Source organism: Oryzias latipes, chromosome 6 (assembly GCF_053564925.1).
Source record: "Oryzias latipes strain Hd-rR chromosome 6, Olatipes_Hd-rR_3.1".
Taxonomy (NCBI): Eukaryota; Metazoa; Chordata; class Actinopteri; order Beloniformes; family Adrianichthyidae; genus Oryzias; species Oryzias latipes.
In genome coordinates this window covers 27,441,915-27,465,876 of record NC_136242.1, presented here as the reverse complement: position 1 = coordinate 27,465,876, position 23,962 = coordinate 27,441,915, and the positions used below count along the sequence as shown (strand labels likewise).

Sequence of the window (23,962 nt, the reverse complement as noted above, 5' to 3'; positions counted from 1 at the left end):
TGCATGGGTGTGTGATTGTGGCCCTGCCACAGACTGGCAAACTGTCCAGGGTGTCGCTTTTGCCCACAAATGGCTGGGACAGGCTCCAGCAGCCCTGTGACCCTGGAAAACAGATTAGAAGATGAATGAATGAACAGTTATTAATACAATGTTTAATAAGAAAAAAATATTTGTATAAAAGGAAAATGAACCTTAAGCTCTGAAACCTGAGAAATTTGGGGGGGAAAAGTACCAGTCGAGAGGGGGGTGATGTGTTCAATGTTGCATTGCTGACAGAGAAAGAAAGTAAATAAATTCCTCTTCAATTTTCTTTTCTTTTTTTGAGTCTTGTGCCCTAAAGGAAAATATATTGGTCTGTTTGTTTGTAATAATACATATTAACACATGCAACAACACTTCTACAACCCATCTTCACTTTTTAATGAATTGGAATAAAAATGATTTTATTAACATTTACAACCACTTTACTACAAAAGATAAGAAACTTTGTATTTTTCTTTTTGAAAATTACAAAGTGAAAGCCCTTTTCACTTTTTTTCACGAATCAAAATAGTTTTACCACTTCAAATCATTTAAAGATACAATCGCATAATCTTTGAAATTGGAACAAAATGTCAATTTTTTCCACAATACTGTATCTTTTAAATTTTTTCTTTTTGCTATATTAAACAAAATACATTAATTTGGTGTTACAGTGCTAATTGTTTGGTTGAAGAATCTAAGAAAAAAGTGACTGAAATTAGGAATCGTTAAATCTTCATCACCTTACAACTAATTTTTAAAAACTTTGTGCAACTTCCTTTCTTAAGCATCTCTCAGTTGTCTGCTAAACATCTCTGACCTAAAACAATTTACTAGTTAATTTTAGAGGGTCTCTTATTCAAATGTTTCCAAGTATTACAATTTCTTTTAATCTTTTTTTTAAGGCCTTTTAGGATGCAACACTAAAAAAAAATCTGCAATTTTAGGATTTAGATTAGTGACATTCTCATCTTGGTTCAAGTTTGACTTTGATTAATTACCTAAAAATGTTTATAATGAACACCATTTTCTTTTAACCCTATTATTCTCCAAAATAAAAATATTTTCACTTCTCTAAAAAAAGAAAAACAGAAACTCTCAGAAATTTGGTTTTATGGGTTAGAATAGCTTCAGTTTTCAGGATCTGTTGCACTTCTAAATAAAAAGAACTAAATTAAGGCGATTTATGCCACAGTGGGAAAATTGTTATTCATAGTCAGAACTGAGTCCCAGTTGCTGTTATTGTTTGTGGGAGATCTGCTGAAGTGGAGCAGAGAGAAGCTGAAACACAGTGATATGGAGAGACCACACCTTTAAGAAAAAAAGTCTAGATTTTATTGTTTCGTGGCTGTAGTCCATGTTAACTGCCAGACGTGTATGAAAGAGAGAAATAGAGAAAAAACTGGATCAGAGATCAACCTTCATTCCCCATTTCCTTTTGGTTTGTATGAACAAAACTTGGCAGAAGGAATCGTGGTGAGGTGAACTATTGTAAAGAGGAAGATGAAACCTGAAACTCTAAGGCAAACTAAAGTAAACACACGAGTGGCATCTAAAAAAAAAAAAAAAAAAAACAGCACAGTGAGAGCTGAAGATGCTCACTCTGGACCTGAACATGGATCAACAAACCAGTCAACAACAGTGCTAACAGAACTGAGTCAACAGTGCAGCCGACTGGAGCAGAATGGATTAGGATGAAGAGCAGAGCAGAGCACGAGTTAATGGCATTGATCAGCTGTTCCTCCTTCAGGTTGCTTGAGTGTAGATACTGTAACGAAGGGCTCCCAGCATCATGCAGGTCAGCGGAGTGGCAGACAGGGGCGTCTCACGTTGTCGGCCAGCTCTTGGCAAAGAAACAGGTCGCAGTTCTATAAGCTGGGCGGGCCGGAGACCCCACCTGGGCGAGATTCGCCGGTTTACATCTACGGTCAGGTGTTTGCTTGGTGGTCAAATGGGACTAAATGAGACAGCAGGAGGGGGGAGGTGAGCGCTCGCTCCTCTGCCCAACTCCTGACCTCCATTCCTCATCTCAGCCCTTCACTACGACCGCCCCTGTCCGCCAGCGCAGACAGGCGGCTTAACCAAAGTTGTGAATGGCCAGCCTGAACATGTCATTGGTGCACACCCAAGCATCATTAATGTTCTTCAGGATGAAACTCTGATGGAAACCTATGATCTGGTCTTCATCTGCCTGCAGAAGCAAAAAAAAAAAAAGAGAAGCTCATTAGTCTTCGGTTGGATAGGAATAAAAGGGAAACCATTTTTAGGTGTACTTACTTTTAGCTGTCCTACAACCATACTCAAGATGCAGTTGTCTGGGGTCGGCTGGTGATCCTGCGCTGTTATACTGTGCGCTATTTTTGTGAAGGGAAGACTCTGCGATGCAAAGCAACAGAAAGAACACTCCAGCTTGAGCAGGAAATCCAAATTATTTAACAAATTTCACGAACATTTTTGAAGAAAAAAAGTAAAAGTATTTTTCTTGAATAAATTTAATAAAAGCAGTTTTAGCACTTTAAATAGTTTCCAAAAAGCTTTTAAAAAGTGCAAAGAGGGAGTTAAACCCAAAAACACTCACAGTGAGTTTTTCGACAATTGCTATTTTTCCCTGGTATGGTTCTCCTTCCCATGTAAGGCATGACGAATCAATCTGAGCAGAGACAAAGAGAAAAATCAAACGTCTGCACGACTAAAAGGTCTGACTTTGAGGACTGCGACACAAGAAACATGAGCCCCAGGCATGAACTTACAAGAAGTGAGTTCATGTGAAGTTGAAAACAAAAACAAGCAAATAAAAAGCTTTTGAAATGTCTGAAATACAGCAGGATTCAGATGTTTAGTTTTTAGCAAATATCAGATTTTTCCTGGACCTTCAGGTTAGTTCAAACTTGTTCAACAAGCAAGAACAAACAAAAAACAGTCAAAAAAGTCATAAAAATAAACTGAAAAACAGTGAGTGAAATAATTGGTTTGACAAAATAAAAAATAATAATAAAAACCACTAGAGAATCTGACTTTAAAGAACCCAAAAAAAAAAATAAAGTCATTGGGCTGCTTTAGATTCCTGTCTGATCTTCCATACAGCTGGAAAGCTGTGCTCACACCACACAGGAAGATTCACCACTGAATCCTGAAATCTGAATTTAGCTCACTTGTTAAGGTTTTGTTGATGTGAAATAATCCAGTCAGAGAAGCCAGAACGCCACTGAAACCATTGGTAGATACACAGTCCCCTCTGGTCACTACACTAACTCAATTTTTGTAATACACAGTTTTGGATGCCTCTTAAAAGCTAATATTTCTCTCTGATAAAACCAGTCAAATTGAGAAGACAATGTGTCAATTTGGGATATTTTGGATAAAAATGTAAGCGAAGCTTGTACATGCTCGCTCTCTCTCTCTCTCTATATATATATTTATATATGCTTTAAAAAAAAGATTTTGTAGGTTCTGATGACCAGGAAGCTGTCATAATGGAACTTTTTTATGAAAAACTAAAGTAAGGAAAGAAAAGGTGGTTTGACATTCTAGGATTCCAAATGAACTCAAACAACTTGAAGTCTATTTTCGACAGGCTGAACGTACCGGGCCGGGTACATTTGGTCTCAAAGTATGATTAGTTTGGCTAGTGTTACTGTTTTATCTGTGCTCGGGCATGATTACATGAAGTGGGACCAACTGGGACAGGTTTAATGGACTCCAGCACAAAACCGGTCTGATGTGATCACTTAAAAGTTCTGCAGTGCAGTTCTCCATCACTAACAAAACACATGATTTCTAATGAATTCAGCAAAAAATGACATCCTAAACCAAAGAGGAAAAACATTTTTGCTCATCAAGACAGAATAGATGAAAATATGTATTGAGATCTTCTCTAAATGCTAACAAAATCTTCTTTCCATTTATTACTGGATCAACAACCAAACTGTGGTATCTGCGCTCTGGCACAGATCATTTTTGACCAATGTGAACGCTGGCCATGACAAATCTGGACAAAATGAGAATATGTTCACATTAACCCTCTTATACTACACAAAGAGATCGCCACATTTGAGGTCAACGGCAATTCCTCACAATGTTGCGTCTTACTCCAATACAGAAGAGAATGCAAAAAAAAAAAAAAAAAATCACCAACTAGTTAAAATAACCCAAATGAGCATGTGCAAACTCCATAATCTGTGCTCAAGTTGTTCTTATTTATGATTTTTTATTCAACCAGTAAGAACTTAGTAAAGGTATCATCTCTACATGACCAGATTTTGTCTCCAATCTAACCAAAATAAAGTATATATCTAAATCGAGCTGCTCGAGGAAATCATTCACACACCAACAGTCCTCAGCACCGCATGTTCTGAATGTCTCAGGTGTTGTTCCATTTCAACACACCTGAGGCAGACAACTGGCATCTTCATCAGGCTTCCGGAGAGTGTGATGAAGAGCTGAATGAGGTGTGCCGAAACAGGGAAACAAGGAAGACATGCAGAGGGGGGGGGGGCTGAAGACCAGGATTAACAGACCAGATTAAAACATGAACCACATTAATCATTACTCAAAAATCTTACCTTGTGGTAAAGAAAACGTCTTTTTTTTGGCCAAAGTATCATAACGTTTATTTCTAAAGAGCAGGGGAGTTTTAATCTTTTGTATTTGATCATTAATAAAACCACAGTTCTAAAATTAAATGCTTACTGTTAGAAGCTGACTTTACATTTTTCATCATATTCAAACTCTCAGCTCCGACTCTCAGCTTCGAGTCTGGAGGTAGACATAATCACCATCACTATCCAGTTTTTCAGACTATTAGGGGATGTTTTGGAATAAACTGGATTTTTTTTCTTTTTCATGGCATATTTATGTACTTCCTGCTGACTCATTTATGAGTGTAAATGTCATTGTAGTTACTAACTTGATTCTCTCGACTTCAACCAGATGTTCCAGTGTCTATCCTGTCCACCTGGATGTCAACTAGCAGCAGGTCATCCTGACTGGTTCTGCTGGAAGTTTCTTGCTTTTGATTGTTTTCACTTTGAGTAATGGCCCGTAGTGCAACAGTTTGTGAACTGTTGGCAAGTTGGCACAACATAAACTGAATGCGGTCAAATCATCAAACTTTTGTAATAAGGTGCAGGGACAGTCTATTGACTTCACTGAAGACATTCAAAAACATAGCATGGGTTTGACTCATTAGCAGTGGTTACATGGACAAAAGTAATCGGAATAAACGCCTGATCAGAATAAAAATGCATCATGTAAACACGCCGTTTGGAATACTCTGCCCCAACCAGACTCATTCGGATCAAAATTTCCTTCTGATCGAGATAGGTGGGTTATGCTAATTTTTGATCCGATTGTGGCTCAATGCTGCGCTTGTTTTAACATGTGTAAACAGTGTGCCACTCCAGAGGATGCTTTGGAGCGCGAACAGGACGGACCGACTCATAGCTTCTTGTTTGCGAGCAGGTGGTTAGGTGTCAGGGTGTGCGCTCCGGAGGAGGCTTCGGACCGCAGTCCGTCTGGCTGTTCTTTGTGAGCAAGCAGACTGACCCAGGAGAACAGTGTCTCCTGGGAGAACGGTGTCTCTGAGGAGAGGAGTGGCTTTGGAACGATGTGTGAACTGGCGGAGGCAGCTTTTGAATGCAGAAATGCAACTCCACACAGTCCTGAGAAACCGTATAAACAATCATGTGAATTTGTGTTTCCAATCATGTCCAGACAAAATAAAGGCGGATGTTATTCCCACATATTTACATGCAGCCAAGATGCCCATTGCGGCATTGCCCGCACAGAGTTTTCAAGTTCATCCACGGCTAAATGTTGTTAGTACGTATTAGCCCAATCCTAACCCTTCTTCTTCTGGTGTAGGTACCATAACCGTTCTTCCGGTACCAGAACCGTTAGGCCTGGAACTTCCGTTCGGGGTCCTCGGACTAATGCTGATGTCACATTATGCGATTGGCTGAAGGTTGGTCCGATGACGTGTCAGATAGTCATTGGTCTTGACAAATTACGATACTACCATAGAAGAAAATATTATGAAGTCTGTTGTAAACAAACAGCGCTCCGACATAAAGCGAAATTCTCTTCTAAACGTGCCTTTATTATTGTTATGATTATTATTGAATGCGTGTTTGCTTATAGTTTTTTTTTCCGTGCGCCCAGTGCTTTATCATTGGCAGAGCGGTCCCGGAAGAACATTTAGCCGTGCCGGCAACATTTTCAGCCACGGCTGAACTTAAACTGGAATAACAAGTGGATTGTGGCAACATGTCTTTATAAAAATTACAAAGAATATTGTCCGATACGATTTATGAGGGAAAATAACTTTAGGTTACAAAATGGAACGTGAAATGAAAATTTGTAAAGCCCGAGCAGATGTCGACGCTACAAAGTTTGTCTAAGTGGGGTTACCGTAGTGTGACATTACCATTAGTCGAAAGGACCCCGAACGGAAGTTCCAGGCCGAACGGTTGTGGTACCTACACCGGTTCCGTGCAGCCAGCAATAAAGCACTGGCCACACACATTTAGAAAATTAGGAGCGAACAGGTACTTAATAATAATCATAACAATAATAAAAGCATGTTTAGAAGATTAACTCGCTCTATGCCACAGCTTTGTTTACAACGAAACTCTCCATTTCTTCTTCTATGGCCGTTTCCAGTATTCTAGATAGTTCTGCGTAAGTCTAAATGATTTATGTGCAGTAGATTAACGAAACAGTTTCTAATTTTTTTTATTTATTAAGAGGATCCTTTTTAGTTTACTGTAAACAAAACAAACACACGTGGAATGACTGTTCTCAAATATTCCTTGTGTTACTTGTATACTTTTCAGGCAGTAGTGGGTGTGTATGAAAGGCATGCAGTCACATGACTGTTGACCAATGAACAGTCACTGACATTGATGTCATCGTGTACAAGACCAGATCTCTTATTAATAGAGAGATGTAAATATCTAAAGGTGTAGCTTTGCTATTCACTGAACATCTGGCTACAGATCAGATACAATTATATTTTTAGACGTCAAACATAACCCAACTAACAAAACCACAGTGCCTTTTACCATCACAAATATGTTCAGTCATAAACCACTAAGTTTTGAAAAAAAGTGAGAATTACAAAAAGGTAGCATTAAGAGCTGAAGTTTCCATATGCTTAATGTTTGTGCATCATTCTTATTTATTCATCTTTGCATGGAAAACCCTAGCATAGGTTTAAGTATTTCACAAATTGTTGATTTAGTTAAGGAAAACACACAGCAACAAACACAGAAACACCCACATATATGGATCCGAGCAGCGACCTATCAGAGTCAAACATCTGGTAGTAGTGCTGCACGAAGCTGGATCCTATCTGCTCCCACAGAGGCTGGTCCACCATCCTGAATCACCCTGCAACACAACAGGGATGATGATTACTGGTCATTCTTAAAGTTTCCAAAACCAGAATGGAGTCAGAGACTTCAGCTAGCAGACTCTTCTTTTGTGGATCCAACTCCCAGCTTAATTTCTAGGAGGCAGAAAGACATTCTGCTAGTCGTTCTACGCGAGTATTCAGTGACTAATTAGATTTTTTATTCTTTAACTTTGTTGATAGATCTTTTCTTTTCATCTAATGCACAACAGTAAATGTCATTGTAACAGAAACTTGTCGCTCCTGTCTAAAAGAGCTGTTTTTTTCCCCCTGATGAGATTTATTCATACATGTTTATTTAGACATGATAATTGGTGAAATGTTAGTTAGAATAATGAATAATAGATGCAAACAAATAAGGAAGTGGGAAATTCTCAAGTGGAGTCAGCTGTTTTTTGGGGAGGCCACTTCCCACTGATGCTCTACTGTTTTCGAGGTAGTGTCATCACTTAATTACCGCTGTGAATTTTTTCTATCTCCCACAAAACAAATTAAAATCTCGTAAATGCATAATGCTGTCACGGTTGTACATATAAAGTGGCCGGTGAATGTTTGTTTGATTGAGCGCCACCTATCGGGTCCCACCGCGGAAATGACAGCACTGGTCACGTGCTCCTTCATAACGGCGCACGGTTGTTGCTGGAACGATCTATGCTAGCTAAACATTAGCAAAGAAAAACCCGGGTGGGCACGAGACTGCAGAAAGTGCACACCCCCTTACACAAAGAGGACAGCACAGTGAAGGAATAAAATACTACTTAGAGAAACAAATGCTACAACAGTAGAAAAGTTCGTATTTAAAGATAGCATAATGAGGAAGCCGCTGCTAGCTTGTTTGCTAACTCAACGGGTGCTAATGTTAGCCAGTAGAGAAATTATTCTCTCAGGCGGTGGCTGCCTCGCTGTCTCCCTGACAGACCGACAGGCCTTCTCACCGGCTTCTAAAAATATCTGTCAGCACTGTGCTGATTTCTCCTGTGGGCCCGCGCACATATTTTTGGAACACCCACCAGCAGGAGTGGCGAGACGACACACACAGGAGTGTCCGCCGTCCGTTGGCCCCAAAGAGACGGCGCGTGGAAGTACAAAGACATCGCGAACTTTCCTCAAACCTTCATCCAAACTGCAAATGTTTAGTTTCGCAAGAGTTTCCATTCACTAATGTGCACACAAGTACTGCAAACTTACCTCTCACTGTCGCCGACCCCGGCTGCGTGATGGTACAGTTCGATATCTTCTACGTTACGAGAGCACGTACAGAGCCGTAAATGCCCCGGTGTATTGTGGGGACTGTAGTAAATTAGAATTAAAAGCAAGTGCCCGTTGTTTTCCAAAATTACGCCGACCAAACAGTTATGATACAAGATAGGAAACATCAAAAACCACTAGTTTGTTAAAAATAATAATTTTTGAGCTATTTTAATCCATCATTCCCAGAACTGAGAGGCACAGAAATGTCTTTTTTTTCTAGCACTGAGTGTCCCACTTTCTCTAAATAAGAATTAACAGTTTGGTCAGACCGTGAATTAAAAAAAACCCAAATAGGAATTTAAAAAAGGGAGTGGAAATGTCTTAAGTATTTTCATTTTTTAACACACTAACAATAGGGATACCTGTATATAGATGTCAAAGAGTAATAGTTAAAAATATTTCTTTACCCAAAGTCAGAAAATCAAAATTTACAATTTAAATATATCAGTGTTTTTTGTTGTTGTTTTTTTGTTTTGTTTACAAAAGTCACAATTAATCTTCTGTCCAAATTTATGAACATGAATTACATAAAACAACTGATATCTAAATGTTACATCATAAAGTAGTAAGACAGAAAACTAGGAGTTAGTGGATGGTATGGTGAGAGCCACGGAGTCAGCCTAAAACCCACAAAAATTCCTGAAATACCCCTAATTTTTCTTTTTTTATCATTAACTTAGTTTAAAACATTGCTCAGGAATTTGAGTGTGGTCGTAATGTGGGTTTAGGAAACCAATAGGGAGCCAGTTATTGCTGTTCAGTGGGCTGGTGGGATGTAACAGTTGTGTCCTGGGCCCCAGGAAACATTTGGAACAATTTTGTATATACATTTGATTTTATTAGGAAAATGTTTTCAGTTTCTCTGGTTTTTGAGACACACCATGCTGTTAGTGTTTAAATTCACTCTTGTAAAACTATTTTCGGTTCTTAAAAATCATATTTTGGTTGCAGTGCAAAGATAGAATTCAATAATCAAATTGCAAAAAGTCATTTTAATCAGTACTTCTGAGCTGTGCTAAATAGAAATGAAAAGTGTATGTATGATGCAGGACTTGTGGATAAGAAGAGACTCCGAAAGCAAAAAAAAAAAAAAGAAATTAAGATAAGATAATAAACAATTACAAAAGGCATGGCATAGATTTCACGCCCCTCTGAAGCAACACACTGTGTGTGTTTAAATTGTGTGAATATATTGATGTAATTTGAACTCATGAGCCTGCTACTCCTTGTGGTCATGGAGGTTGATCAGCTTATTGAGCTGTTCTGGTTTGGTTTCCTGTTCTTCATCCACATGAACCTCCGTCTGGAAAAGAACAAACCACTGGTTTGAGCTTTAAGAAGAACATTTTGTTGAAAAAGTGCACTCACACTGGCAAGCTTGATCTGTACATTTCCACTGATGGTCCAGTTTGTTTGACAGGTGTCAAAGATCACCAGAACCACGGTTGGCATAGTAACAAGGATTTTAGTTCATCTGCTGAGGATTTCCAATGAACCAAAGAGCTGAAGTGAACAAAGGGAAGCCAAGGCTAAACGCCATGTGCATTTGGAGTAGAGCAGGGGACAAGTTATGGCCCCTATTTCTACATTTTTCCTCCTTGTTAGAGCTTTTATAGGATAATAATCACCGCCCCAGATAAGGAACTGTTTGAACTACATGATTTTTTAAGGGAAGTTTGGTTTGAATCAGATTGAACCTGCTGAGATTTAACCAGACAAACCAGACAAGAGCCGATAAAGCACATTACCTGCACAGAGGTTGACACCTGGTTCTTGGGCTGCAAGTTGCCACTTTTATGGAGTTCCAGCAGGGTATCGTATTCACTCTTTATCAACTTGAAGTCACCCTGCAGAGTCTTTAGCTGGACAACGCAACAAACTTGATTAGGATTTAGGATGTAAAAACTATCCATGTTAATGGGTTCTAAAGTCAGAAAATTAAGAGTTCTAATTTCATAAAACATAATTTTTGTGTGTAAAGGTTTGGAAGTGAGGGATAGTGAAGACCCAGAACCTGCAGAACAGTCCGCTGGTGGGTTTGTTGCAGGGCATCCCAGTCGTGTTGTGGAACTGCATCCCGATACTCTGCTTTGATCCTGGTGAGCTCCTCACGACATGCCTCGAGTTCCAGCTCCAACCCCTGAAAATCTTTCATGAAGCAAATTCAAAATGAAACCACATTTTATCAACTGAGTCCAATTCATTCGGTTGAACAGAGGCAGGTTTGGGCTGGGTCATTTAGGAAACTGGCAGAAAAAAGAAAAGATTAGATCATTAAGGCTTTGCGTCTATTCTTGTTTTAGTTTTGACTTGTTTGCATTTCCATGGTTATCTATTCTGTTAAATTCTGTAAACTGCTTTGTTTTGCATTTTTCTATTTTATTTTGGAGGTTCGTTTTTTAGGTTACTAATTGGCATTTAAGAAGATGATCAGCAAATTGGTGCAGTGAGTTCGCTCGGTTCTGGGATGTCCCCTAGAGTCTATGACAGTGTTGGATGAGAAGACGATAACTGGAATCCATCATAGATAATCCTCTTCATCATCATCCTCTGCATAAGACCACGGGTGCACTGAGGAGCTCCCTCAGTCAGAGACTTTAGCACTTTGCTGCTGAAGGAGCTTTGTCACAGATCTTTCTTCCAGTCAGCTGTTAGACTCTACACCTCATTGACACTAGACATTAATTATTATGGCTGTTATTATTTTTTAAGTGTATTTTTAGTGTTCTTTTTTCTATCTTCTGTTTAAATTCAGCTATGGTTACAAGACAATTTTCTATTCTACACTATTCTATTCTATGTTTACTTTAGAAGAAAAATCAGACAAAGTTTTAAAAAAAAATGTCTTCATTTTCCGCCTGCCTGTGACTTTGTGTCTGTCACCTGTGAGCACACATGTACCTGTGTTTTGAACTGCAGGACGCGTGTTCGTCACAGAAGCTCCGGTTAGGTCATTGAGCTGTCGGATCAGCAGCTGGCGAGCGTCATGCTCCTCACGGTACTGCAGATACTGTTGGGAGAGCTCTGACTGCAGATGGTCCACCTTGAGCGGAATTACAGGACAGCAGGAACAACACATCATCTCCAGCAGACCTTGCGAAGTTGTTTTAACACAAATTGACTCATTTCTCCACAAAGGCACAGCTGAGAACATCGCACCACTGTCTGCATGTTCTTTTCTGTCTCCTTCATGGATTGGACATCCTCCTGCAGCTGCTGCTTCTCTCTTTTCAACATTTCAATCTCATTATGTTGCTCTCTCCATTGTGCTCGAATCTTCCTCTCGCATTCTTCTTTCACAAGCCTCAGCTGGGACCGCAGGGGAGCCAGTTTTTGGATTTCTTCCTGTTGACCAGCTAGATAGAGTTATACCACAGTTAAGAAAAAGTGTCTTAATATGAAGGTATTAAAATAATGAATGAAATGGTGAAGGATTAATAGTGAGATTAACATTAAAAATGCTGAAAAATAGTTTATTTGTAACCAGATAATTAAGATAACTTTTACTTGCTTTCATTGATAGAACTTAAACCTTTTTTATATAAATCACATCCTATAAATAGATATTTAAACGTTATTGTTTACATAAGATCACAAAATGAAAATTACGTTTGCTAAATTATTATATGCAGTTACTATCTGCTTCCCCACTATCAATGTATTATTTAAACCGAACCTGTTCATACTATACATTGAACAATGAAGAGAACACACTGACCGATTATGTTATCATATTCCTTTTTGATGGTGCACAGAAGTGGCTGGTAGGTTGTGAATGCACTGATGAACTGATCAAAAACATTGCGATAAACCTGCACTCAAAGCAAAAAAGAGATAAACAAATCCCCAAACTCTGATCAAACTTTAGTTAGGAGTATTTTTTTCCCTCCTGTAGTTTTATAAACATATAAAAAATAGTCCACCTGCAGCTTTAGTTCCTCAAACTTGGGCTCTTGTGCGCTGATAGCACACAGTTCCACGTTCACATGGCGCTCCAGCTGCCTCAGAAGCTCAGGCTTTCTGCCTGGACCTGCGTACAAGTAACTGCATCCAGACCAACAGAACTACAAGTGTAGCACACACACATGCACACACATTGACAGTGCAATGACTTCAAGGAGAAATCGTGTGGGAGAAACACAGAAATCCCTGACTTGCAGTTTTTCTTTTATTAAGTTTTGTTCCATTTTCTTTACTACTATATGTCAAGAAAAGCACACTATGTTTAAAAAATACACATTGTAAGTATATTATCTTATATACATACAATTTACTGACTTAACATAACATATTGTGCAATTGAAAAATACTTCTGTGCAATACTCTGTAACAGTCTGATATCATTATTTATACTATATTTATTTATGTCTGAATGTAAACGGCTGGCACGGGACCAGAGAGCCTAATTTCGTTTTATCATGATAAAATGACAATAAAGTTTCCTGATTCCTGATTCCTGATTCCTGATTACATACACCATGGATAAAAAAAGATTGCTTAAAAAATGAAAAAAGTCCATAATGTTAATGACAGGCACACTAACTGTTAGAGACAAAATTCAGAGTCACACTGTTTGATTTCAATTTTATTTTTTGTAAAATAGTGCAAAAAATAAGTATTTAGTTTCTGTCAATACTTTGTAATGTAACCCTGGTTGGTAATGACAGAGGTCAAACATTTCCTGTAGGCTTTCAGCAGGTTTGTGTACACTGTAGCTGCTACTATGGCCCATATTTTTATACATATTTTTTTACATATGTTAGAATAAAACTTGAAATAACAAATTCCAATTAGCTACACAGGATGCCTTTCTGTCGTTTTTTTATTTAAAAAAGTCCTTGTATTTTTGTTAATATATATTTATTCTTTTCCACATTTTTTTTCAAATTAACACAATTTATGAGTAAGCGTCAAATATTAGTAGTTGAAATTAAATGAATTAGCAGTAATTTGAATTCCTTTAAAATGATTTAATTGTGTGCACCTTTAGAGTTTTTCCACTAGATCGAAACTTTTGGAGGTGAGATTTTACTCACCTGTGTAGTGGATTGTCTTTCCACATAAAAATCTGCAGCACTCTCATGAGTTTCCTCAGATGTCTGCACTTTTAGTTCTGAGGTATTTTGCTGAACTCTGCCAGTGAAGGATCTAAAGTAAGCACAAAATGTCCAGAAACTCCTCTGTTTGCATCATTATGTTTTACATAATCTACTTCCACTCACCCTTGTTCTTCTGTTTGGATTAAAGGAGGTAATGTAATAGTTTTGTGTAGAGACATCTGACACCTTGAGATTAAGAAGATATATAAAAATAAAAACAGAAACACAATGTAACGTTTCTTCTTTTTAAAAGCGTTTTTCCTTTTTAGCTGAAGTCAAAATAGCAATACACGAGTTCGCAGTGGGGTTTCCATGGTTACGTTTGAAAAAAATAAAGCCCCTCAATAGTCGTCTATGCCTTGCCTGATTGATTTTTTTTAGAAACGTACTAAAGCAGAAAGCGAAATGAGAATGGTTTAAAAATTGAAAAGGCTATCTTAATATAATACTATGTATTTATTCACGTTTTAGCGTTTTTAGTGCTGCGCAGATTAATGGGGATTTCCCAGGGCCCATCTCAGCCATTTCAGAGCAATTTAACTGTTCTGTCAAAGGGTTCTACAAATATATAATATAATATAATATAATATAATATAATATAATATAATATAATATAATATAATATAATATAATATAATATAATATAATATAATATAATATAATATAATATAATATAATAATAAAAAACAGATATGACAATTATTTTTTGTAATATGTTAACTGAAAAACAAATATGACCACTGCAGTAATGATGTTAGTATCACCTAATACGACTACTTGTTTCCGTTGTGCTTTTTGAAATTACACATTTTCCTCTTTCAATTTTGTTTAATATGATTAATAAATAACGTATTTTTGCTATTATTTCATGATATTGATTTCTATTTATCTATAAAACCAATCCACCTATTTTTATGGAGTTAACCATTATATCAGTACTACATTAACAATAATAATAACTACATTTCCCAGATTTTTGGAAAAGTTGAAAGTCTTGAAAGTGCATTGTAGTCATGTCCAAATTCATCCCCATAAACATAACGCTTTTGGTGACTACATTTCCCAGAGAGCATCGCTTTCGCCTACAGTACATTCTGTTGCTTATCCGGGGATGTCACACCGCTGCTATTTTCTCCCCTCTGTCCCTCTCACTCTCAGCCTACAGCTCCAGCAGACTGACACGGGCTTTCGGATACACAGAAATCAACAATAGGACTCGAGACAAACAGAGGCCGAAAATGGCAGAGCTGGGCTCGGGAAGCCTGCAGTTAGGAGACTCTGTTTTTAATTACCAGGAGCGAGAGCTGAGCGAACGGTTAAAACGTCTCTACCCGGCTGTAAACGAGGAAGAGACCCCTTTGCCCCGATCTTGGAGCCCCAAGGATAAATACAGCTACATCGGACTGTCACAGAACAACCTGCGGGTGCATTACAAAGGTTAGAGTGCTGCCTCATCCCTCACGGGTCTGCTAGTCACCGCAGCGGAGAGCTCTCAGCTCAAATCTGTCACTGTTGTTGCGGAGAGGGGGTCAACACACACACACACACACACACACACACACACACACACCCACACACACACACACACACACACACACACACACTGACACACAGCGTGCGATTATGTAGTGTGAGTGCGCAGTCCTGGTAAATCTAGTCTGAGCTGCCTGTCCTTGCTTTGTTTCACAAATGAGCAGAGGAATGCCCAAATGGGTGACAGTGAACCCGTTAACCCCGACAGTCACTCGGTTTGATTCCCAACAAACTCAAAATGACCCCCCAGAGACGCTAATCTTAGTTCAATATTCAGTCCGTCCGCACATTTGTTCGCAGTAAACCGACTGCCTGCCTCCAACGCTAGCTACAGAACGGGGCAGCGGCGGAGACAGCCGCGGCACTAACTAACAATACCTAACTAAACAGCAGCTCGTTAACGTGTTCTGGTTTTTAAAATGGGACTAGTTTACTAGCAAAGAGGCTAACTAGCTAACGGAGCTAACATAGCTGCCTTTTTTGGGTTAATATCCGACTGAAACAGTTGATAGACTCAAAAAAACTTATTTCAAACAGTCATAACACTTGTGTAAATGCAGTTTGTAAAACTATATTAAACAGCTTTGTGACTTTTCTCGCGTGATTTCACGGACAGCGTTCGAGAAACATTTTTTATGTATTTTTCTGACACACAGGAGGCCTCTGCGCCTCCACGTTCTCAAATAAATCAGCTTTTTGGACAGAGTTTTATAACCGTTTGATATGAATAAGCACACAGGGCCTCGTTCATGGCCGACAGCTGAGTATTTGGTCAACGAGATTTGACACACAAATTGATGCTCAGATTTAGAACCTAAACGCCTGACAAAAACACCTCCTCGTGAATTGGAGAAACACCCCGGTGGTTTAATGAATAATTGATCACATCAGCGCTGATGAATCGAGCAGGAGACCACAATATTCATTCATTTTTTTATTTATTTTTTTGGTCAATGCTGACAGTATTTCAGGACAGCTGTTTGATGACACGTTCCAGTAAAACCAGTGTCTTTCTGATCATTGTGCTCTGCCCAGAATGATCCGTGCACGTGTCCTGGCACACACAGGAGTCTGTTGCTAAAGATAAATCACCTCATGTTGAGTTTATGTAGGACGCTGAGTTTCTCATGTCTGCTTGGGAGTGCAGAGATGAAGTGACACTGCAGGATTGTTCAGGGATGCCGCATAGATAGATGGGTCTGTTCTGGAGTGTGCAGGGTGTTCTCCTCCTTCTGGTACTAGTTCCATATCCTGCTCCTCTACCTCACCCTTGTGGTTTGGATGCTATTTTGACCAGTGTGCCCCCCACCCCCCACCTCTGTTCAAGGCCTCATGGTGCAAAAGCAGAGCTAACGTTCACCAGCAGATTTATTTGGCTCGTCTCAGCGGCGGCGCATACAAACACTTCACACACATTTAGATAAATATGACTGAACGACACAGCCAATGATGCTGCTACCAAGTAATTTGGCCTCTTTAAGCCATAACTGTTGTATAATCAATGTGTCAGGATCCTTAAGGACAAATGAACTGCTTAATGTCTTCATTTGTAAAACATACTTTGGGATCTGATTGATTTTATTTACATGGCTTGATTCTTGAAACAGTTTCAGTCGTCACTATTTCTGTATCCAATTGTGTGATTATTGAACACTACTAAGTAGCGCAAAGCAAAACTTATTATTTGTAGATTTGTTTTTCCAATGTTGTAAAAAGGACTTCTTATTGGGTTAGGGTTTAAAGACCCACTGTGATGAAAATAGTCTTTTTAGTGTTTTCCACATGTTATTGTAGCAATTTTCTCATGATGGAGGACATATTTTAGAGGAAATACTTAAAATTGCATTTCTGAGTATTTCTTTATTCAAATTAGGGCTGCACGATATGAGGAAAACTCGCGATATGCGATATTGGTGATTAATATTGCGATAACGATATAATTTGCGGTATATAAACAAATATCAAACCAACCAAAAACATAATTTCCATTTCAATGCAACAGTATAAAAATTATACTCCAAATGACCCTTGTCGACATAGGAGGCAAACATCAAACATAAAAGGGCTCATTTGATTGATCAACAACGTAAACGGGTCCTTCCGATTGGTTAAATGCATAAAGGGATTTGTTTCATTTATTCAATATTTCAAGCTGCCATGAGTTTGTTTTAGCACATTTAACCCTTGTGCTATCTTAGATGACCCCCCCCCCCCCCCCCTTACTTTGACGTGTTCTCCCTACCATGACAAAGGTGGAAAGATTTCATGTAATCCATGGACACCAGTGAAGATCACAAATCATTGAAGAAAAAAGGTTCAGAGCACTGTCTAGTGGGTCTAGATGACCCCACTCCCAATGTTAAAGTGTCTAGGATAGCACAAGGGTCAAGGTAACCATTTATTGCGATTTTCGCCGTCTTTTGCGGTATGCATATTGCACAGCTTGATGTTGCGATAACGATAAATTTGCGGTATATTGTGCAGGCCTAATTCAAATCATTGTAAATCAGGGGGACAAAAAAATCCAGTCTGAAAAAGAACTTATTTGTGATGTAGAAAATACGCTGGGTGGGTCACTAGCTCCCTACTTCTGATATGTCCACTTACAGACAAATAGATTAATGTTTGTCTTCGTGTTCCTCGTCTAAGCTGGCATCTGGCTCAAAGCTGCACGGCTGGATAGCTCCAATATTGCTCGCCATTTCTGTTGCACCTGTAAAAGTTAGTTTGGGAGTGTGATGGGCTTTAAGCTAGCAGGAGAGTGCATAAACAGAAACCTTTTAGCAACCTTTTAAGCAGGGAGGGGTTTCTTCTTCTTTTTCTTTTTCTACTGTTTACCAGCGCATGTCTGCCACCTACAGTTGGGAGAGACTTGGTATGAAATGTTGAAGTGGTACAAATCTTGCTCCAGGCTTTTTCTTTCACAGCTCTATTCCGATTTATTAAAAACCTGGAATCATAGAACTCCGGCAGGGCACTAACCGCAATTATTAATTTCCCATCCATGATGAATTTTAGCACTTCCGTGTATAAAAAGGGACGCCATCCATATGTCCAAACCAAGTCTGAATCCCCGATTGGTTCGACCTGGTTTAACTTTCAATATGTGTTCAAAGGCCACATCTTTTGTATGTAGAGTCCAAAAACGTTTATAAAAACTTGTGCAGTTTCGTGTGAACATGAGAGTTTTGAACTCTCCCCCCGAAACTCACATTTATGCGTGTTTACATAGACTTTTCATTGAAAGTGGTCACTTGAACGCGTGTTGCTAAAGGTGATGTAAACGTTGCTTCAGAGGCAAATTTCTAATAATCTGTTGCTGCTCTGTGCAAACTATGTCCTAGAAAATAACTTTATTTTTTGGCAAAAACAGCACAATCACAATCAAAAGACCAGTGGAAACGCTGGAATAGATCAAAAGATGATCGGAGTGGGACTTTAATAGATTACAGGCTTATTTTTCCTCTTAGATGTTGACCTGTAGCTAAGAATAACCCATTTGTGTAATTGCTGGGTTGATTTACTAAAGAAATAAAATCTGTTGACAGATGGACCGTTTCTAAGTTTAACACACAGTCGCTTACATGCTAGTTTAGAATTTGTTTTTTTTAATGGGGAGATAATGGAAGTTTTTGTTTTCATTGGCTCTGAAGGAACAATGAAGATGGAGGGTTTGGTCTTGTTACTCAAGGATCTATTTGCTCTTGATCGTAGCTCTCCCTTCAGGCCAACTTAAACAGGTTTGGCTCTGTTTAACGGCAGTACTTTAAATGACAACTTTTGGCAAAATAAACACAGAGAAACTCCAGGTGCGTCATACATTTCAGAGCCATGTGATGCTCTTTTGCTGAAATTGGTGTGCATGAAAACGCCTCGTTTTATTTTTTTCCTTCCAAAGCCAGCATGAGGTTTGACTTGAGCCAATCATTACAGGGATTGCCTGGAGGCCTCTTGTTGTCGTGTATGACTAACACAGAGGAAAGCTGTGGCTTAGAAAGCTGAGAAGTTCTTATTGTTATTTAGCCGGTGGTTTGATCTGCAGCTTCACCAGCTTCAAAACCTCAAACACTCCAGTTAAAAGATCAGATTTTTTTTTTTTTTTTAACAGTTAATGATTTTAGTAATCTGATGTTTTTCCTGAGCTTTATTCAGTGATATAAGAACAAGACCCAGAACACTGAACAAGACAAAAGCTACAGTCGTTATGGTTGGCTTTATGCTTGTTGATATTGATGGGTTCAGTTTGTGACTAAAAAAGTTGCCTGGATGTCAGACCAGATGAGATGTTTTGGATTGTGTCTTCCAGTGATCCCAACCCCTGGGCCTGGACCGGTCTGTTGGATAGTTGGTAGTGGTCCGCAGAGAAAAAAACAGACTCAGGTTTTTCTATTTTACCATGGGTCAAAAAAGTATTTGGTCAACCACCAATTGTGGAAGTTCTCCCTCCTAAAAAGATGAGAGAGGCCTGTCATTTTCATCATAGGTATTCCTCAACTTTTAGAGACAAAATGAGGGAAAGAAAATCCAGAAAATCCTATTGTCTAATTTTTAAAGAATTTATTTGTAAATTACGGTGGAAAATATGTATTTGGTCAATAACAAAAGTTCAGCTCAATACTTTTTTATATACTGTTTGCTGGCAATGACAGCTGTCAAGCATTTTCTGTAAGTCTTCACAGGTTTTTACAAACAGTTGCTGGTATTTTGGTCCATTCCTCCATACAGATCTGCTTTAGAGCAGTGATTTTTTTTTTTTTTTGGGGTTGTCGCTGGGCAACAGACTTTAAACTCCCTCCAAAGATTTTCTATGTGGTCGAGAACTGGAGACTGGCTTGGCCACTCCAGGACCTTGGAATGCTTTTTACAAAGCCACTCCTTCGTTACCCGGGCAGTGTGTTTGGGATTGTTGTCATGCAGAAAGACCAAGCCACGTTTCACCTTCAATGCTGTTGCTGATGGAAGGAGGTTTTCACTAAAAATCTGACCACACATGGCCCCATTCCTTCTTTCCTTTACACAGATCAGTCTTCCTGGTCCCTTTGCTGAAAAACAGCCCCAAACCATGATGTTTCCACCCCCATGCTTTACAGTGGGTATGGTGTCCTTTTGATGCAACCCAGCATTCTTGCTCCTCCAAACACGAGTAGAGTTCTTACCAAAAAGTTCTATTTTGGTTTCATCTGACCAGGAAATTCTCCCAATCCTCTTCTGGATCATCCAAATGCTCGCTAGCAAACTTTAGACATGCCCGCACATGTACTGGTTTTAGGAGGGGGACACGTCTGTCACTGCAGGAGTTGTGTCCCTGGTGGCATAGTGTGTTACTGATGGTCGCCTTTGTTACTTTGTTCCCAGCTCTCTGCAGGTCATTCACTATATCCCCCTGTGTGGTTCTGGGATAAACTATTCAGAGACATTTGAACTCTTCTGAAAAGTAGTCTTTTACATTTGGTGTCGATAAAAACATAATTTCAGAGGGAAAAAATCTGACACCGACAGTCAAACATGGTGGTGGTGTTGGTATGGTCTGGGCTGAGTTGCTTTGAAAGACTTGAGGTAAATGGACACATGAGATCTTCTGACTTCTTAAACCCTTGGATGTCCTCCATTTGTGACCTCAAGCTCAAGAGCATTTGGGTTCTGCAGCAGAACAATGATCCAAAATGCACCACCAGGTCCACCTCTGACTGAACCAAGAACAAAACAAAGATGTTGGTGTGGCCTAGTCCAAGTCCTGAAATGTGATGCTGTGTCTTGACTTTGAAAAAGAGGCTTCAAGTGATTTAGAGTACTTGAAGTGCTTTGAATGGGCTGAATCACAACATTTCTGCAAAGATGAGTTGGCTAGATTCATTGGCAGTTATTGATTATCTCCTGGTAAGAGTGACCCAACCAGTCGTTAAGTGAATGATAGGATCACTTATCACACAAAGTGCCATAGGTTTGATCAATAAACACATTTCATGTATTTTTTATCTTCAACTTTTTAGCATGAAAAAAGGAAGGCACCTCAATCTTTAAACCTCTAGTCCTTATTTTTTCAGATGCTATGTTGCCATGACGACCATATCTAGATAAGAAGATTCAAACATCTGAGCAAAACTTTAAATGAAACATTTTTCCATTAGTCTCAAGCTGTAGTGATTTTAAACTTGTTGAAACCTGCAGGGAATAAAAAGAAAACCTATAAAATGTGAAGGTTAGTGAAAGTTGTTATTCGAGTGAATTAGATTAACCCTAAAGCAAAAAGTTAAACTTAGTTCTTAAGTAAACTATGTTTACTTTATATTTTTCATACATTTATTCCATCTCAGTGACCCATCCCATTCTGATAAAAAACTATGTTTTTGTTTTTTTTAACATGTTCTTGTGGCATTTTTCTGATGATGAAGGACATTTAAAAAGAAAATGAAGCTTAATCTTGCATTTCTGAGTATTTTATTTATTCTGATTTATGTTTTTTTTTTTAATCAGAAGCAAATTTCTGATGAACTACTGCTGCTTTTCCCGAACTGTCTTAGAAAATGACACAGGTTTTCTGATTTGGGCTAAAAATGGAATAATCCTAATTGAAAGACCAATGGGAACGCTTGAAAATGGAAAATGGATCAAAAGATGATCGGAGTGAGTGTATAAACTGTCTTTGAAAGAATGTGCTGGGATGCAGCAACATCTAGTGACATAAAATGCGTATTGCAACTAACTAAACAACCCAGAAAGAACTATTGTAAAACATAAAACCATAAAAAAAACGCAGCAGTGACACTAGTCTTTCCTAAACAAAGATGCCCAATGAGACTAAAGAGAAGGATTCTTATTCTTAACATGTACCGGTTCATTTTAAGCAGGGCTCATTAATCTCTTCGATTTGTGATTTTTCTGTACAGAAATGACAGAATTCTTGATTAAGCCTGATCTTTATCATGCAGATTTGTCTCTAGACGGTACTCTATTGTTTAGACAATTATAAAAGGTGTTATTCAGCAGCGTGAGTCATTCAAATAATAGTCTCGCTGCAGATCTCCAACCTTCCCGGGAGAACAGTAGCAACTTTCTTATCCACAAAAGCCCCATATCTTTAATAGATTTGATATATGGGACTTTAACAATGGAAAAATCTGCTCCATGGTACTAACCATCAGTCCGTCTGAAACCCAGGTATAGCTACTGTCCTAATTTAGATTTAAGGCTAAATTATTAAAGATCTAATCACACATGGACTCCACTATCCTATCAGTTCCTCTTCCTCTGGTAACTCGGTTTCTGTCTTTTCACACAAACATGCATACAACTTACAACTGTAGCCGCATAGCTTCAACCAAATCTGTGAAAACACACGCATGAAGAAACAGATGAGCTGATTTAAAGGCAGTTGAGCTCATCATCAGCCTTCACAAAGACCTGAAAATGACAGGTGTGTTTCAGCTGGGCATTATCTAAACATGCAGGACAGGGTGTCCAGAGGACCGGCTCTGGGAAAGCCTGCAGTAAAGCTGTTTGGTTGGTTTGACTGTTGTTGATCAGACAGACACAGAGATTTCTGTGCACTTTCAGTGTGGAGCATTGATGAAATAATCAGGTAAATGAAAAGACACATCCAGCACACGGATTATGGATGCTAAGACTGACCAAAGAGGTAAACATACTGTGAAAATATTGGTCAATTTTACAGCAGACATCTTTGTCAGAGGAGCAGCATCACAATTCATTTTTACAAATTAAGGAGGGAACCTTTAATGAGCTTGTGGCCCGCCCAGCGTATTTTCTAAGTAACAAATACGATCTTTTTCTACTGCGTTTTTTTGTCTGCTCCTAATTCACAAGGATTTGAATTAAGAAATACTCTGAAATGCAATTTTGAGCTTAATTTTCTTTGAACATTTCCTCCATTATCAGAAAAATGCCACAAGAACAAGTTAAAAACACCAAAAACATGATTTGCATCTGATGGGGTCTTTAATATAAACTTAATCCATTTTCAAAATCTGTCAAATATAATGCAAGTAAACAGCTAAAGTTTAATAAAGCTAAAAATCTCCATTGTTATTATGAATATAAACCTACAGAAAATGTTTTCATTGTTGTTACCTTGCTTAACAGGACTTCATTTTGGGTTTGTGTTATAAAGGCAGGAAACTCTTATGAAGAAATAAGGGGGTTCAAACTACTAGGATTGTTACATGAGCTGATTCCTTAAGGGAGACATCATTTAAAGGAGTGTTCTGTTTTTGGTCAACAAGTGTTAAAAGGCCTTTAGATTTGCTGGATCACTTCTGTTTGTGTTTCTCCTAAAGGTCTGATCAGGTTTTTTTTTCCTTCACGTAATTTTCATCATCCTGTGTTTTCCAGCTTGTTTCAGAATGAAAATGTAACAAATCCAGTGTGTCGTCCCTGTTTCCAGCTGCTTCGACTCCATATTAAAGTGTACCTTTTTGTGTCTGAGGTAAAAAAAAGACACACTTTCAGAGTGCAGAGAGCAGTTCTGTGTTTGCTTCTAGAAATGAAGTTACTAAATGGCTGGAAAGAAATCTGAAATCATAAAGCTTAGTGATTCTGAGTCACTTTAATCCATTTATATCAGCTTTCCTGGAAATTCACAGCCATCTTTGCTGCACTTTTGAACTTGTTGCTGTTTCTTGATGGTAAA

The 23,962-nt window shown here is 38.6% G+C and overlaps 3 protein-coding genes across 6 annotated transcripts in view; 1 reads left to right on the top strand and 2 right to left on the bottom strand.

Annotated features, from left to right (window-relative positions):
• Positions 1–1,333: 1,333 nt before the first annotated feature.
• Positions 1,334–8,749, bottom strand: nutf2 (nuclear transport factor 2). Of its 2 annotated transcripts, none has more exons than XM_004069745.5 (5): positions 8,621–8,749; positions 7,301–7,410; positions 2,600–2,671; positions 2,299–2,397; positions 1,334–2,212 (listed from the first exon to the last, which is right to left on the bottom strand). In XM_004069745.5, the coding sequence occupies exons 2-5, from the start codon at positions 7,397–7,399 to the stop codon at positions 2,099–2,101; spliced, it is 384 nt and encodes a 127-aa protein (XP_004069793.1). In that variant the 5' UTR covers positions 7,400–7,410; positions 8,621–8,749; the 3' UTR covers positions 1,334–2,098. The 2 variants fall into 2 exon arrangements, with proteins under 2 accessions (XP_004069793.1, XP_004069794.1); XM_004069746.5 differs by having other exon boundaries at positions 8,443–8,630.
• Positions 8,750–9,655: 906 nt separating this feature from the next.
• tsnaxip1 (translin-associated factor X interacting protein 1) lies at positions 9,656–14,096 on the bottom strand. Of its 2 annotated transcripts, none has more exons than XM_004069744.5 (9): positions 13,906–14,096; positions 13,720–13,831; positions 12,607–12,747; positions 12,402–12,495; positions 11,843–12,039; positions 11,585–11,726; positions 10,698–10,831; positions 10,432–10,545; positions 9,656–9,986 (listed from the first exon to the last, which is right to left on the bottom strand). In XM_004069744.5, exons 1-9 carry the CDS (start codon positions 13,959–13,961, stop codon positions 9,903–9,905), a joined length of 1,074 nt encoding a protein of 357 aa, XP_004069792.1. In that variant the 5' UTR covers positions 13,962–14,096; the 3' UTR covers positions 9,656–9,902. The 2 variants fall into 2 exon arrangements, with proteins under 2 accessions (XP_004069792.1, XP_020559819.1); XM_020704160.3 differs by having other exon boundaries at positions 13,720–13,816.
• A 698-nt stretch (positions 14,097–14,794) lies between these two features.
• ranbp10 (RAN binding protein 10) overlaps positions 14,795–23,962 on the top strand; it is a 57,843-nt gene continuing 48,675 nt past the window's right edge. Inside the window, exon 1 of one of the 2 annotated variants that reach the window (XM_011475864.4) lies at positions 14,795–15,219. In XM_011475864.4, the coding sequence (XP_011474166.1) occupies positions 14,796–15,219 (424 nt within the window). In that variant the 5' untranslated portion in view covers position 14,795. 2 annotated transcript variants of the gene reach the window in all.